This window comes from Sceloporus occidentalis, unplaced genomic scaffold, assembly GCF_023333645.1.
Source record: "Sceloporus occidentalis isolate IW3139 unplaced genomic scaffold, rSceOcc1.0.p SCAF_38, whole genome shotgun sequence".
NCBI lineage: Eukaryota > Metazoa > Chordata > Lepidosauria > Squamata > Phrynosomatidae > Sceloporus > Sceloporus occidentalis.
This window is the reverse complement of record NW_028317018.1, coordinates 5,643,703-5,656,858: the sequence shown is the minus strand read 5'-3', so window position 1 is coordinate 5,656,858 and position 13,156 is coordinate 5,643,703. Positions and strand designations below refer to the sequence as shown.

The 13,156-nt window shown below is 39.3% G+C and overlaps 1 protein-coding gene across 1 annotated transcript in view; it reads right to left on the bottom strand.

The window, feature by feature from the left end:
* The window catches only part of LOC149290664 (E3 ubiquitin-protein ligase RNF216-like), a 90,519-nt gene that overhangs the window by 5,565 nt on the left and 71,798 nt on the right, over nucleotides 1-13,156 (bottom strand). The window contains exons 16-18 of the mRNA XM_089488453.1: nucleotides 11,948-12,170; nucleotides 9,509-9,578; nucleotides 8,627-8,935 (exon numbers count right to left, since the gene is read on the bottom strand). Coding sequence (XP_089344579.1) covers nucleotides 8,627-8,935; nucleotides 9,509-9,578; nucleotides 11,948-12,170 — 602 coding nt within the window. The remainder of the gene's footprint in view (nucleotides 1-8,626; nucleotides 8,936-9,508; nucleotides 9,579-11,947; nucleotides 12,171-13,156) is intronic.

Genomic DNA, 13,156 nt, shown 5'->3' with positions numbered 1-13,156 from the left:
TGGAAAATGTGGCAATCTCTTGATACTAAGCCAGGTAAACCAAGAAAAAATTCAGCCCCAGAGGTAACCACAGGAGAAATACAGGCTCCTCTGGAAAAAGATGATGTCGTTGTTTAAAGGAGCACAATACGACGATTTACTTGTTCTAAAGGCACAGAGAATCTTATGAAAATTGATGGCAAGATGAACGCAGTATGTGATCAGAAAATACTGGCAGAAAATGTGCTTTTTTTCCCACACGAAACTTGAACTTTCCAGGACGACAATGATCCTAAGCACAAGGCCAAGTTGACCCTCCAGTGGTTACAGCAGAGAAAGGTGAATGTTCTGGAGTGGCCATCACAGTCTCCTGACCTTAATATCATCAAGCCACTCTGGGGAGATCTCAAACATGCAGTTCACGCAAGACAACAAAAGACGTTGCATGACCTGGAGGCATTTTGCCATGACGAATGGGCAGCTATACTACCTGCAAGGATTTGGGGCCTTACAAAATACTGCGCGCTGTCATTGATGCTAAAGGGGGCAATACACAATATTAAGAACTAAGGGTATATAGACTTTTGAACATCCCTGCCTATTATAGTGTCACCAGAGTCTCTGAGTATCAAGGTGAGCATTCAGATTTTCAAGGTGAACATTTAGATTTTGGCACAGAGTACAGAGATGGCTACTATAATTTAGTGATATCTGGATCCCTGATAGGGCTTTTCCTACTCACAAATATGACCTGAAATACAGTTGCCTTAATTCAGTGCGTGTGCCCAAGGCCTGACCCAGAGCATAGCCTTAGCACTTCTCTATTAAAAATAAGAATCATATTCTATGTCCATTACAACAGAAAAAAATCACTACCCACAGTTTTAGTCAGATATCATATAGATAGGCAATGATATACTTTTTACTGCAAGCTGGTTAAAAGATGATTTGCACATATATACGCACACATATATATATAATTTCTGTTTTACCATTTCTTATACAGTCTTCTTTTTGTTTATTCAGGTCTATTAGAGTTACACACATTTTCTGTGTGTTTGTATGGTTGCACAATTGTTCACTGTGGTTTAGTTAGATCATTGAATTGCTTACCGTAGTTTTTAAATCATATATTTATTTATTTTACTACTGATGTTGCAAAAAAAAACTCTATAGTCCAGTCCTAGAGACTAAAATGAGCATAGTTTCTGAATCCTAGTAGTTAAAAGTTAGGGAGCGCTCTTAGGCATCCTCTGTTCTAATTAGGTACTTGATAGCTATATATCTTGTTTTCTTTTGGTACGGTAATATATTCTTTGCATTAAAAATATAATATATTTTCATTTTACGCACATTTATTATACTGTGCCAAGTCGCAACTACTCAAAATTATAGAAAACTATACTATATGCACAAACGTATTCGGACAACTGACCATTACACCAACAGGGACTTGTTAAATTACATCACATTCTAAATACATAGATATTAATACGTAGTAGGTTCCCCTTTGCAGCTATACTAGCTTCCACTGTTCTGGGAAGGCTTTTCTGGAGTGTTTCTGTGGGAACTTTTGCCCTTTCATCTAGTAGAGCATTTGTGAGGTCAGGCACTGATGTTGGACGAGAAGGCCTGGTTTGCAATCTCCATTCAAGTTGAATGGGGTTGAGGCCAGGCTTCTGCATGGGCCAGTCACATTCACCCAGCCATGCCTTTATGGACCTTGTTTTGTCCACTGGGGCATAGTCATGCTACAATAGAAAATGGCCTTCCTCAAACTGTTCCCACAAAGTTGGAAGCATAGCATTGTCCCAACTGTCTTGGTATGCCGAAGCATTACGATTTCTCTTCACTGGAAGTAAGGGGCTTAGCCCAACCACTGAAAACCGACCTTATACTATTATCCCTCTTCAACAAAACTTTACAGTTGGCCCATTGCAGTCAGGCAGGTAACATTCTCCTTGCATCTCCCAAACCAAGGCTCGTCAATCAGACTGCCAAACAGAGAAGTGTTATTCGTCACTCTACAGAACACGCTGGCACTGCTTCAGAGGCCACTTGATGTCCCAATTGGTGTGTCCCAATACTTTTGCCCATATGGTGTATTTTAAACTTGAAGGAGCAGAAAGAATTCTCCCTTTCAATGTCCAGTGAATGTAGATAATTTTCAGGAATGTGGATCTTTCTGGATTCTGTTGAGGGTACACAATTCCTGTTTCTATCATTGGAAAAATTGCATACCAGATGGCAGTAGAAAATTACCCTGACACCATAGATGTGCCAGCTCAAACTGTATTGCTGCAATACCTTGATATGGAGGCATTTGGCAACACGCAAAAAAGTTGCAGGGGCCCTGTGTGAAACTCAGGAGCAATCACATTCGGCATATTCGGCAACAATTACTGCCACAAACCTTCACAACTTCATTTGAAATACCCGGGGGTTGTCTAGTTTTCAAAATTATATGGTTTCATGGGAGTAAATTGAATTGGGCAGCTTTAAAGATGTCCCATATAGAACATGGGCACATGACTAAATCCAGAAACATTGTTTTGATATAGTAATACACTACTTGTACTTATTACCTTAAGAAAAGTATGAGAAAAGCAAAACTAAGGACAAATGTCAGAAGTTATTTGTAGCAGGAATCAAGGGCACCGAGTATTCCCTGAGTGTTATTGCAGAAATCATCAGCTCTTTTGGGCTTAGTACGTTGTTCCCTTTGTATTATTCCCCAATATAGTGAACACCACCGGTCTTATTGGTCGAACAAAGAGGAACCCTTTATTAAGGACACATACAGCACACACAATATATAGCCAGTCCTACAGTGTTATCTGCAATTTGTGCCTAAAACAGAAGTCCTGATCAGCACACAAGAGGAACTACCTGACCCTCCATATATGGATATCTGGTGATGCGGACATAGTGATGGGTGGGAAAAGGGGTTACTTTGTTGCCTAGTTAAATTATAAAGCAACCCAGCGGCAGGGCTCTATAGCGGCCGCTTAGGTAGCATCTGGGACAAAAAGTTAATAGAAATATACAACAAAAACAGCACAGAGGCTTCCATGACATAGCTCCTCCTTTCCAGAAACAGCCAGCCTGGGGTTGTCCTCATATGAGCAAATCCGAGGATGGCTGGAAGTAGTGGTACACGTCCCAACGTTAGACATCTTCTTGCCAGTATATACCGTCAGCATTCCTGGTCTTTACTTGACGGTGAAATTTAAAGTCTTAGCCAAACAGCACTTTAAATTTCCTTTAACAGAGGCAGGGTTTGAACCGCTTAAGGGCCTGTACAAGGGTCAGGCCTTCTTTTTCAATAGCGGCGTACCCTAACTCTTGGTTGAGTAGTTTCTGGCTTTAATAGCCAACTAGATGTTTCTTGCCCTGGCTGTTCACTTAGCTCAGCACTGCTCCAAGGCCATAGAAGGAAATCTCTTTATGTACCAAGTAATGTCAGTTAAACTCCGGGGAGGCCAATACTAGTGAATTTTCTAGAGCCATCTTAAGCTTCTCAAAGGGTTTGTGGCACTTGGGGGACTACAGAACCGTAAGGGGGTGGGGTTTCTTTGTCAGGTCAGTTAAGGCTTTAGCGAACTCACTATAACGGGGCAGACTTTCTATAGTATCTAGCGGTTCCTACAAAAGCAAAGATTTGCAGGGTTTTTTGTCTTGAGGATGGGCAAGTTGAGGATGGATTCTGTTTTGGCCATTGTTGATTCCTGCTACCGACTCATTGCGCCACCAAATTAGCCCACCATCCATGCTCCTCTTTTCCTGATTTTCTAACGCATATGGATGTAATGTGACTGGGAGTAAATCAGTATACCAAAAAAAAGTCATACACGCCTGAAGCCACAATTTAGTGTCACTAATCCTTTTAATAGGATATGTGGATTGAAATAGAGTAAATAACAGAATAACTTTACTTTTTATCTCACTGATTTCTGTACCTAGGAAGTTTTGTCCTTAAAAGTGACTACAAATTCAGGTGGGTGTTTTTCTTCTGGATAAGTAAAAATTGAATAGTTTAATTTATTCCTATAGTAAGTAAAGTGCCCCCCCGACACACACACAAGGACAGGCTCTGCCACACCGACACACACACCCACACAGTCTGTGCCACACCGACACCCAAACACACACACACACCAGGACAGGCTCACTCACTTTTATTCGTCATTATGGATACAATGTTACCTTGATTGTACCTTTGTGCACTGATGTATATTACTTTGGACTCCACTGTACTTGTTCCGCTAACCTCTGTATGGTCATTCTATTTCCTCATCTGCCGACTCGAGATGCGCTATATTTTCTTTTGCAGTACGTTATTTTTTGAATCCGAATAAAAATGTAATAAATTAAAATAATGCTTGACCCCTTGTATATTGATGGCCCTGCCAGGACCCCTTTAGTATTAATGTACTCCCCCCCCCCCACAACCCCTTGTTTATTGTCCCATATATATTTGTGCCCCTAGCCAGCTCCCTTTGTGCATTTATGCCCCCACACCCTTTTCTACTGGTTAATGTAATGCCCCCCCATACCCATGTGTACTATACACAGACACCCCCGCTTTTTTTGTATTGATTTATATTTGATGCCGCAACCACCCTGTTGGGTGCTTATAACCCTCAGTATTTTTTTTTATTTTTTTAAAATACTTAATTTTGCTAGCTTCCTTCCCCTGCAGACTGCTCTCCTCCGACATGCTCTTCTCCTCGTGATGTTAGCCCTCCCACTCAAGCGCCCTGTCGCATCTTCAAAATGGCGAGACGAAGAATCTCACTAAGGCACCAGGGGGTACGGTGCCTGCATGCTGGCCGCTTCAAAATCATTAAGCAGCCAGCAGAGGGGGCTGGTCCACTCCCGCGGGCTGCACCTCAAAGTCCGGCGGCCCGTATTTGGCCCGCAGGCCGCACGTTGGACATCCCTGTGACAACTACAATATAAATTGCTACTCTGTCATAAAATATTTGTGAAAATAGCATTACAGAGGGATTATGAGGATGCAAGCTCCTGTGCTAGAGATGAATAAACAGTTTGGTAGAATGAAGAATGCAGGTGGGGTTGTAACTTTGTACCTACGTCATCATTCTAAAGCAATTTCCACTGCAGGCCCAAAGCAAAATTTGCATAAAATACACTGGTGTTTCCTTTGATTAATACAAACTAAACATTAAGTGAGCATTTCAGAAAAATAAAATATATCACCTGTAACCAGTACCCCTACCCACAAAAATAAAAATCCTACAAAAAAAAAAAAACAGTCCCTCACTACATAAGTTAAAATAAATACCCTGGAGTAGCTTCCCCAAAACATGCCAGACCAATGACATGGTGCATCTCTGTTGCTGAACACAATTTTTTTTCTGCAGCTGCTGAAGACCCTGGGCTAGAAGACCAAAGCAGCATTTCAAAGTGTGTTCAAAAAGCAGTTTGTTTATACTTGTAATTTTGGATGTGATCAGTGGGGAAAAGGCTGCATGAAACATGTCAAAATTACCATAGTGGAAAACCTTGGGATGTCGAAGTTTCATAAAAATATTTTAAGTAGCAGATCTGTCAGCACTCAGAATACCAAATTTGAAAATATTACAGTTTGGATAAAATATGCACCCCTTTTAATATTTGCCATATCACGTGTTTCCCAACACAGAGTAGGTATATGAATAGTGTTTTTTTTATTCCTCATTCGCACTAGTTGCAAACAATATATATAATATATATATATATATATATATATATATATATATATATATATGTGAAAGTTGGTAAAATATTGATGGAAACTTTGGGAATATTAGTTATGGGACGCAGGTCTTGCAAACAAATGACAGTGAAGGGGTATGATATATATAATATATATATATTATATATAAAATCAAAAGAAAGCAATGAGTGTGCCTATAAAAATAAACCATTTGTGTCTGTACACTAAATTAAGAGCGAAATTAAGGTTGAAAGATATAGCAGAAATATTGAAAATGCCGTCTCCTCAGGTGTAAACACCTTCGCACTTAAGGAAGGTTGCAGATGACCAATAAGAAAACAATTGTCTAACCACATAAGTTAAACTGTTCTCAATCTGCATAAAGTGTTTTGGGGTACCCCAAAACTAATAATTGTATCAATCTCCTTAATCTAGGTTAGTATAGGCAACCATTCACATTACTAAACAGTCATGTTGCCCCCTCCGACACTTGCAGCCTTTAACCCCTTCGTGACAAAGGCTGATTTTACTTTTTGTACCCTTCGTGACAATGGCCGTTTTAACATTTCTGCGCTGCTCGTGTTTAGCTGTAATTTTCTTCTTTCCCGTTTACTGAACCCACACACATTAGATATTGTTTTTTTCAGGACAAGAAGGGCTTTCTTTAGATGACATTGTTTTGATTGTATCATATTATTTACTATTAAAAAAAGTATAAAATATGGTGAAAAATTTGTTTCTAACTTTTAGTTGAAAAATCTTTTACTCATCTATAAAAGGTAATAAAAAAACCTGCTAAATAGATTCTACTATTTGTCCTGAGTTTAGAAATACCCAATGTTTTTATGTTTTTTTGCTTCTTTCTGCATGTTATGGAGCAATAAGTACAGGTAGCGTTTTGCTATTTCAAAGCCATTTTTTCCAAATCTGGTAATTCTTCCCCCATGTGCCATTTCGGGTATCTTTGAACCTGGCCAATGCAATTTACCCCATCAAATCATATATTTTTTAAAACTAGACAGCCCAGGGTATTCCAAATGCTAGTATTTTAACCCTTTCCAAGCACTTATTCTACCATCAGCCTTTGTCAAACTTTATGGTAGTAATTTTTTTGCATTTGTTTTTTCACACACATTTTACTTCCGGAATGAATAAACAGGTTCTGGTATATGTCACTATCACAAAACACAATATGTGTTCAGCAACATCTCCTGAGCGCAGTGATACCCCACATGAATGATTTTGCCTGGCTGTTCGGGGGCAAAAGGGCCACATTTGGGGCATGCACATTTTTCAATGTTGAACTTTGGCATTTGGGGATCCACTGCCCATGCCCTATTTGGTACATCTTTGAGCCGGGTCATTTCAGTGTGCCCAACAAAACCATATATTTTTGAAAACTAGACACCATAGGGTATTTTAAATGCTGGTATTTTAACTCTTTGCATGCACACATTTTACCACCAGCATTTTTTCAAAGTTTGCAGTAGTATTTTTGTGTGTGTATTTTTCCCACACACACCTACTTTATGTATGAATTTACAGCTCCTGGTAAATATTGATGGAAACTTGGGGAATATTAGTTATGGGATGCAGGTCTTGCAAACAAATGACAGTGAAGGGGTATGAAGGGAGACCTGACAAAGGCAAATAATGGGTATTGGGGGGTAACTGCTCCAGCTGGTCTTTGTGAGACCAGACCATTATCATGAAGCAAACAGGAAACCCATATAACCAATAAAAAGGATTACTTGTTATACTACAAAAGTAACAATGAGGAGTCTCCAAAAAAAACTAAATCCAAAACCTTAATAAGCACATGAATAAAACACAAAGCTGTAGTACACAGAACTGTAATCTGCAGACATACAGGAACAAAAAAACCCAAAAAACTGTAGAAATGTGTGGTCAAACACATGTACCCCATGCAAAGGAGAGAGAAAATCTAGAATGATGATGTGAATAGGACTAAGCATGATTCAGGTAAATTTTAGAAGCACTCTGTTAATGCAAGTGAACATTATAACGCCTGGAGGCCTTGGAAAAGGTCATTTTAATCAGGGATAGATTTATATGATTTATTTATTTGTAAATAGTTTGAGAGCTTAAATTTACAATCCAACTAAAGAACAGAATGAAAAATCAGCATGTGTGTAGAGGAGGATATTTAGATCAAGTGTCTCAGTAAAGATGTGATTTTTACCATTGTAGCTTGAAATACGCTTTCCTTAAAAGGTGTTTCAAACGTAACCTTTGCAATTCAAATGAGAACACAAAAACTAAGGGGATACATGAAACATTCTTTTCAAAAGTTCCATATGGTACATTTCCCATAAACATTTCAATAACATTTGAACGATAAGAAAATGCCTTTCTGAAACAGAGAAAAAACTAGTTACACATCTATGTTGTACAAAGTGAGAACAATTTTGCTCCCTAATATTTTGCAAAAGTGCACAGTTTTGATGTTTTCCCACTTTTAAGGCAAGTTTAAACATGTATCTGCACTTAAACGACTTAGTAAAAAGGTATCTGTCAGAAAAAGAACAGATAGAACGGTGCACTGAATTATCACACTTTAAAGACTAAAAAGGCCACAACAGATTATTGGCTGAACATTAATTTCCTTTTGGCAGATGAGAAGGGAGAGAATGAGCGGTTAATTGACAACTAACCAGCACAAACATATATTAAGCCCACACAAGGGGCTTTCTGGTATTCTTCTTGGTAAGGTGCAATTTGTACAAAAAAGTCCTGTTGGGTACATGGATGCTTGAAGTATCCAAAACTATTTTGGCTGTTTTGTTTGTTAAAATGACCATTACGCATTGCATACAATGTCTGAAAAGATGACATTCTGGTTTTGTTGTGCCTTTATCACTTTCTCTGCCTTACACCCATTCACCTTGGTGGGTTATTACTCACGCCTGGGTTGAGGTCCAAAGTGCATGGGAATGTTGGGCTCTAAGTCTATGTTAAGAGGTGGGAAATTGTAGTTCAAGCGTATATTGGGAAGTGGAGGCACATAGGGAGCAGGTCTGGCACCCACATTCAGAGGGAGGTTATTGTACATGGGCTGCACAGGGGGCAATGGAAAAGCTGGGTGCAAAATAGGGAATGGCCGCATTTGAGGCTGGTTAAAGTTCTGAGGTCTTGCCTCTGGTATTTCAGTAATTTTGGCAATCTTGGGTGCGTTCAATTCCATAGGAGGGCCTATTCTTTTGAAGCCTTTATCTGCCAACAAAGAAACGTAAATATATCATGTTAAGTAAAGGTGATCAAGTACTTGAACAATATGCTCAAATATGTCCTCGACACAACTTAAAGAAAAACTGACCACCACAGACTGTTGAAACAATACAACTGGATCCCAAGAACTAATTACAGGCAGTTAAGCTATATACACACACTGAATTGTTTCATATCCCAAATGTCACAGTTGGAGTGGGATGTCACAATAATGATATGCTGAGCATACAGTGCAAGCTGTGGTGGCCACAAAAATGTATATATTATACACAGTCATTATGTACATTTGGTACCGCCTATTTGGGCAGCTATATAGTGGAAGGTGTTTATGCCAGATGTCTGCTCAGTACTGCAAAATCTAAACATAATTTACAAAAAGTCTAATCAAACCACCTTAATCTATGGCAGGTACACAGACGGGCAATATGCATTCATAAACTAAACATTGTTGGCACTTTTCCTATTTGGTCCATTAAAAAGGAGGACTACTGTACGTTTCACTAATAGAGGCAATCATGGGGAACGTCTATATATATATATATATAGGCTGACACATACCTCCTTTTTTCTGTCTCTGGTCATTTTCTGCTTCACTTTGAATGTCCTGAATTAACTTTTCATCATCTTGCTACGGGGTCAAAGACAAAAAGGTTAAGAAACTCAAATCTCTACTAGGGCTGCAACAACGAATCGATAAAATCGATAATCGATTATGAAAATCGTTGTCAACGATTTTCATAATCGATTAGTTGAATCGATTTTTATCTTTTTATAAAATTATGTTTTTCAGAGTAAACGCTCTGAAAAACTCCCGTCCTTCTATAATCCGATCTCAAATAGAGATCGGATTATAACTGTAGAATCCAGACCCCCCCGCAAAACTGCAGGAGACCTGGATCCTTTCTGCCACCCGGTGAGGGTCTGTGCAAAACACACAGACATCCTCCGCTTCTCCCCTTCCGCTTCTCCCCTCCACTTCCGCCGGGGCTTCTATTACTGAACCCGGCATCACGTGACCTTCCGGTGCGGCTTCCATCATGGAAGCCCCAACGGAAGCGGAGGGGAGAAGAGGCTGTCTTCGCGCATCACACAGACCCCTACCGGCTGCCGGAGAGGATCCAGGTCCCGCTGCAGCGCCTGCTGGGGATTTGGATTTTAGTGCGCGATGTGCGCAACCTCGCTACTTCATCTCGCTGCCACTTCCACCTGCCCCACCAGGGGTTAATATATCAACAGAAGAAAAACAGGACAAGTAAGCAGCACTGGGTAAGTATTATCTTTATTTTTATGCTCATTTGCCCTGTGTTTCTTCTGTTGATATATTAACCCCTGGTGGGGCAGGTAGAATTTTTGCGGGATCTATTAATTATGTGCATTTGTGTTTTTTTTTTTATGTCTATAATATTTGATTTATTGTCCATATATTTATATATATTTATATTGTATTGTGTATTTTTTTTGTCTATATTTAATAAATATAAATATAAAAAAACAATTTTAGTGATGTCAGTTTTTCTTATATCGGGGGGGCATAAGACATATCAGGGGGCACAGTGGCATAAAGGGGCTATAAGGCATATCAGGGGGGACAGTGGCATAAAGGGGCTATAAGGTATATCAGGGGGGACAGTGGCATAAAGGCGCTATAAGGCATATCAGGGGGCACAGTGGCATCTCAGTGGCATATAGGGGTAAAAGGCATATCGGGGCATGGTGGCATATAGGGGGCTATAAGGCATATCAGGAGGGCACAGTGGCATATCGGGGCACTGTGGCATATATGGGGCTATAAGGCATATCAGGGGGCACAGTGGCATATTAGGGGACAAAGTGGCATATCAGTGGCATATAGGGGGCTATAAGGCATATCAGGAGGGGTATAATGCATATCAGGGGACAGAGTGGCATATAGGAGGTATCCCCTTATACCTCCTATATGCCACTCTGTCCCCTGATATGCCTTATACCCCTCCTGATATGCCTTATACCCCTCCTGATATGCATTTCTGGGACAGAGAGGCAAGCTGGGGGTGAGATGTGCATAACTGGGCAAAAATAGTTTACATGAATATTTACTAGTAAAGCTTTTTTTGGTATTTTTTGAGTTCTTGTTGGAATATAGCTTTAATTATTATGTCAGTAAAATAAGAAGGCGAATCGTGAAATGCCATTGTAAATTATACGTTTTTATTTAAAATAAACGAAATTTTTTTTTTACCCGATTAATCGAAAAAATAATCGACCAACTAATCGATTATGAAAATAATCGTTAGTTGCAGCCCTAATCTCTACAACATATAAGAACACCAAAAGCGCCCATCACATGGAATAAACTGTAATCTGGCAAATTACCTTTTACATGCTCAAACAGAGCACTCACCTGGGTTTTTTTTAGGTTTCGCCATATAGCTGTAAGAACCTTCAGATGAGAAAGTGCTTCCAGGTATCTCGCTTAACTTGACACCTCCCTGAACTATGCAAGGATGTGTTGATTTATTGTAAGGAACATTTCTTAATTCTCCGCTATTAAAGTGGTTTCAGGTGGCTGCTCCTCTACATACAAACACCACCTCTAACTGGCTATTTCAGCACTATGTCCCACTAGAGAAAACTGACTAGTAGAAAGATGCAAAATCCGTATTAATCGTAGCTTAACATGTAGGTTTTCACAGGGAACACTTGCACATTTTCTGTAGTCATGTCTGTGGTTTATTACTTTGTTTCTGCAATCATGTTTCAACTTCATGAAGGAAAACATGGAAATATTCACTTCAGTTCAGAAATTAGGTGCAATATCAGATCATGTATCCTCAGTGTTTGCTATATTTTATTAAGGTTTGAGAGCACATGCATTAACCAAGGTAACCAATTGATAAAAGGTATACTACAGTATTCATCCTGAAGACATTGTAAGGGAGGTTTTACCTCAACTTTAGTGTCTACAAGATTACCACAGAAAAAGGTCATCCACAAGAGAGATCATATGATTCTGCTTACCGATGGGTCTGTCCAAAGAGAGCATCTAGTGCACTCACGGCAGGGTGCCCCAGGAGAATGAGGATGCTGGCAGAAGTGATCATAGCCATTGATGGGGGCTCGACAGAGGTAGCAAATCTGGGCTCCACAACGGCAAGCTATTCTATTGCAGCCCTCTGACTTAATAAGGCCAGTGAAACAGACATGGCATTTTCTTATGCATGCTGCTGTCATTTTCTCCTCGCTGCATGGAAGACAACATTAAAGAACAAGCATAAGCACCAACTGATCACATTTTAATAACTTCTATTTTTGCTTATTTAAATTTCACATTTAAATGTTTCAGATCATCCAACTACTTAACGACCAGTGACGTGACAAGCATGTCACGGAAAAAGTCACTTAACGACTAATTAACCCCTTAAGGACCAGGCTGTGTTTTACCTTTTGTACCATTGGAACCGAGGCTGTTTTACACTTTTGCAGTGTTCGTATTTAGATATAATTTTCTCCTCACTCATTTAGTGAACGCACACAAATAATATGTTGTTTTTTTCAGGACAAGAAGGGCTTTCTTCAGATACCATTGTTTTGATCATATTATCTAATTTCCCATGAAAAATAATAAAATATTATGAAAAATGTAAAAAAAAAACCCCAAAAAAACACATTTTCTGACTTTTACCCCAAAAATCTTTTACTCATCCAAAAAAGCTAATGAAAAAACCTACTAAATATATTCTACTATTTGTCCTGAGTTTAGAAATACCCAATGTTTATGTTTTTTTGCTTTTTTTCTGCACTTTATGGAGCATTAAGTACAAGTAGCGTTTTGCTATTTCAAAACCATTTTTTCCAAACCTGGTAATTCTTCCCCCCATGTGCCATTTTGGGTATCTTTGAAGCCGGCCAACGCAATTTACCCCATCAAATCATATATTTTTGAAAACTGGACACCCCAAGGTATTTCAAATGCTAGAATTTTAACTCTTTCCATGCACTAATTCTACCATCAGTCTTTGTCAAACTTTGTGGTAGTAATTTATTTTTTTATCGCTAAAATTGCTCTTCAGGTATGGATTTACAGCTCCTGGTATACAACACCCCAATATGTGTTCAGCAACATCTACCGAGTACAGTCATACCCCCCCATACATGGGTTTGTCGGGTTGTTTGGGAGGTAAAACGCCACATTTAGGAAGTGCACATTTTTCAACTTGGAACTTTTAC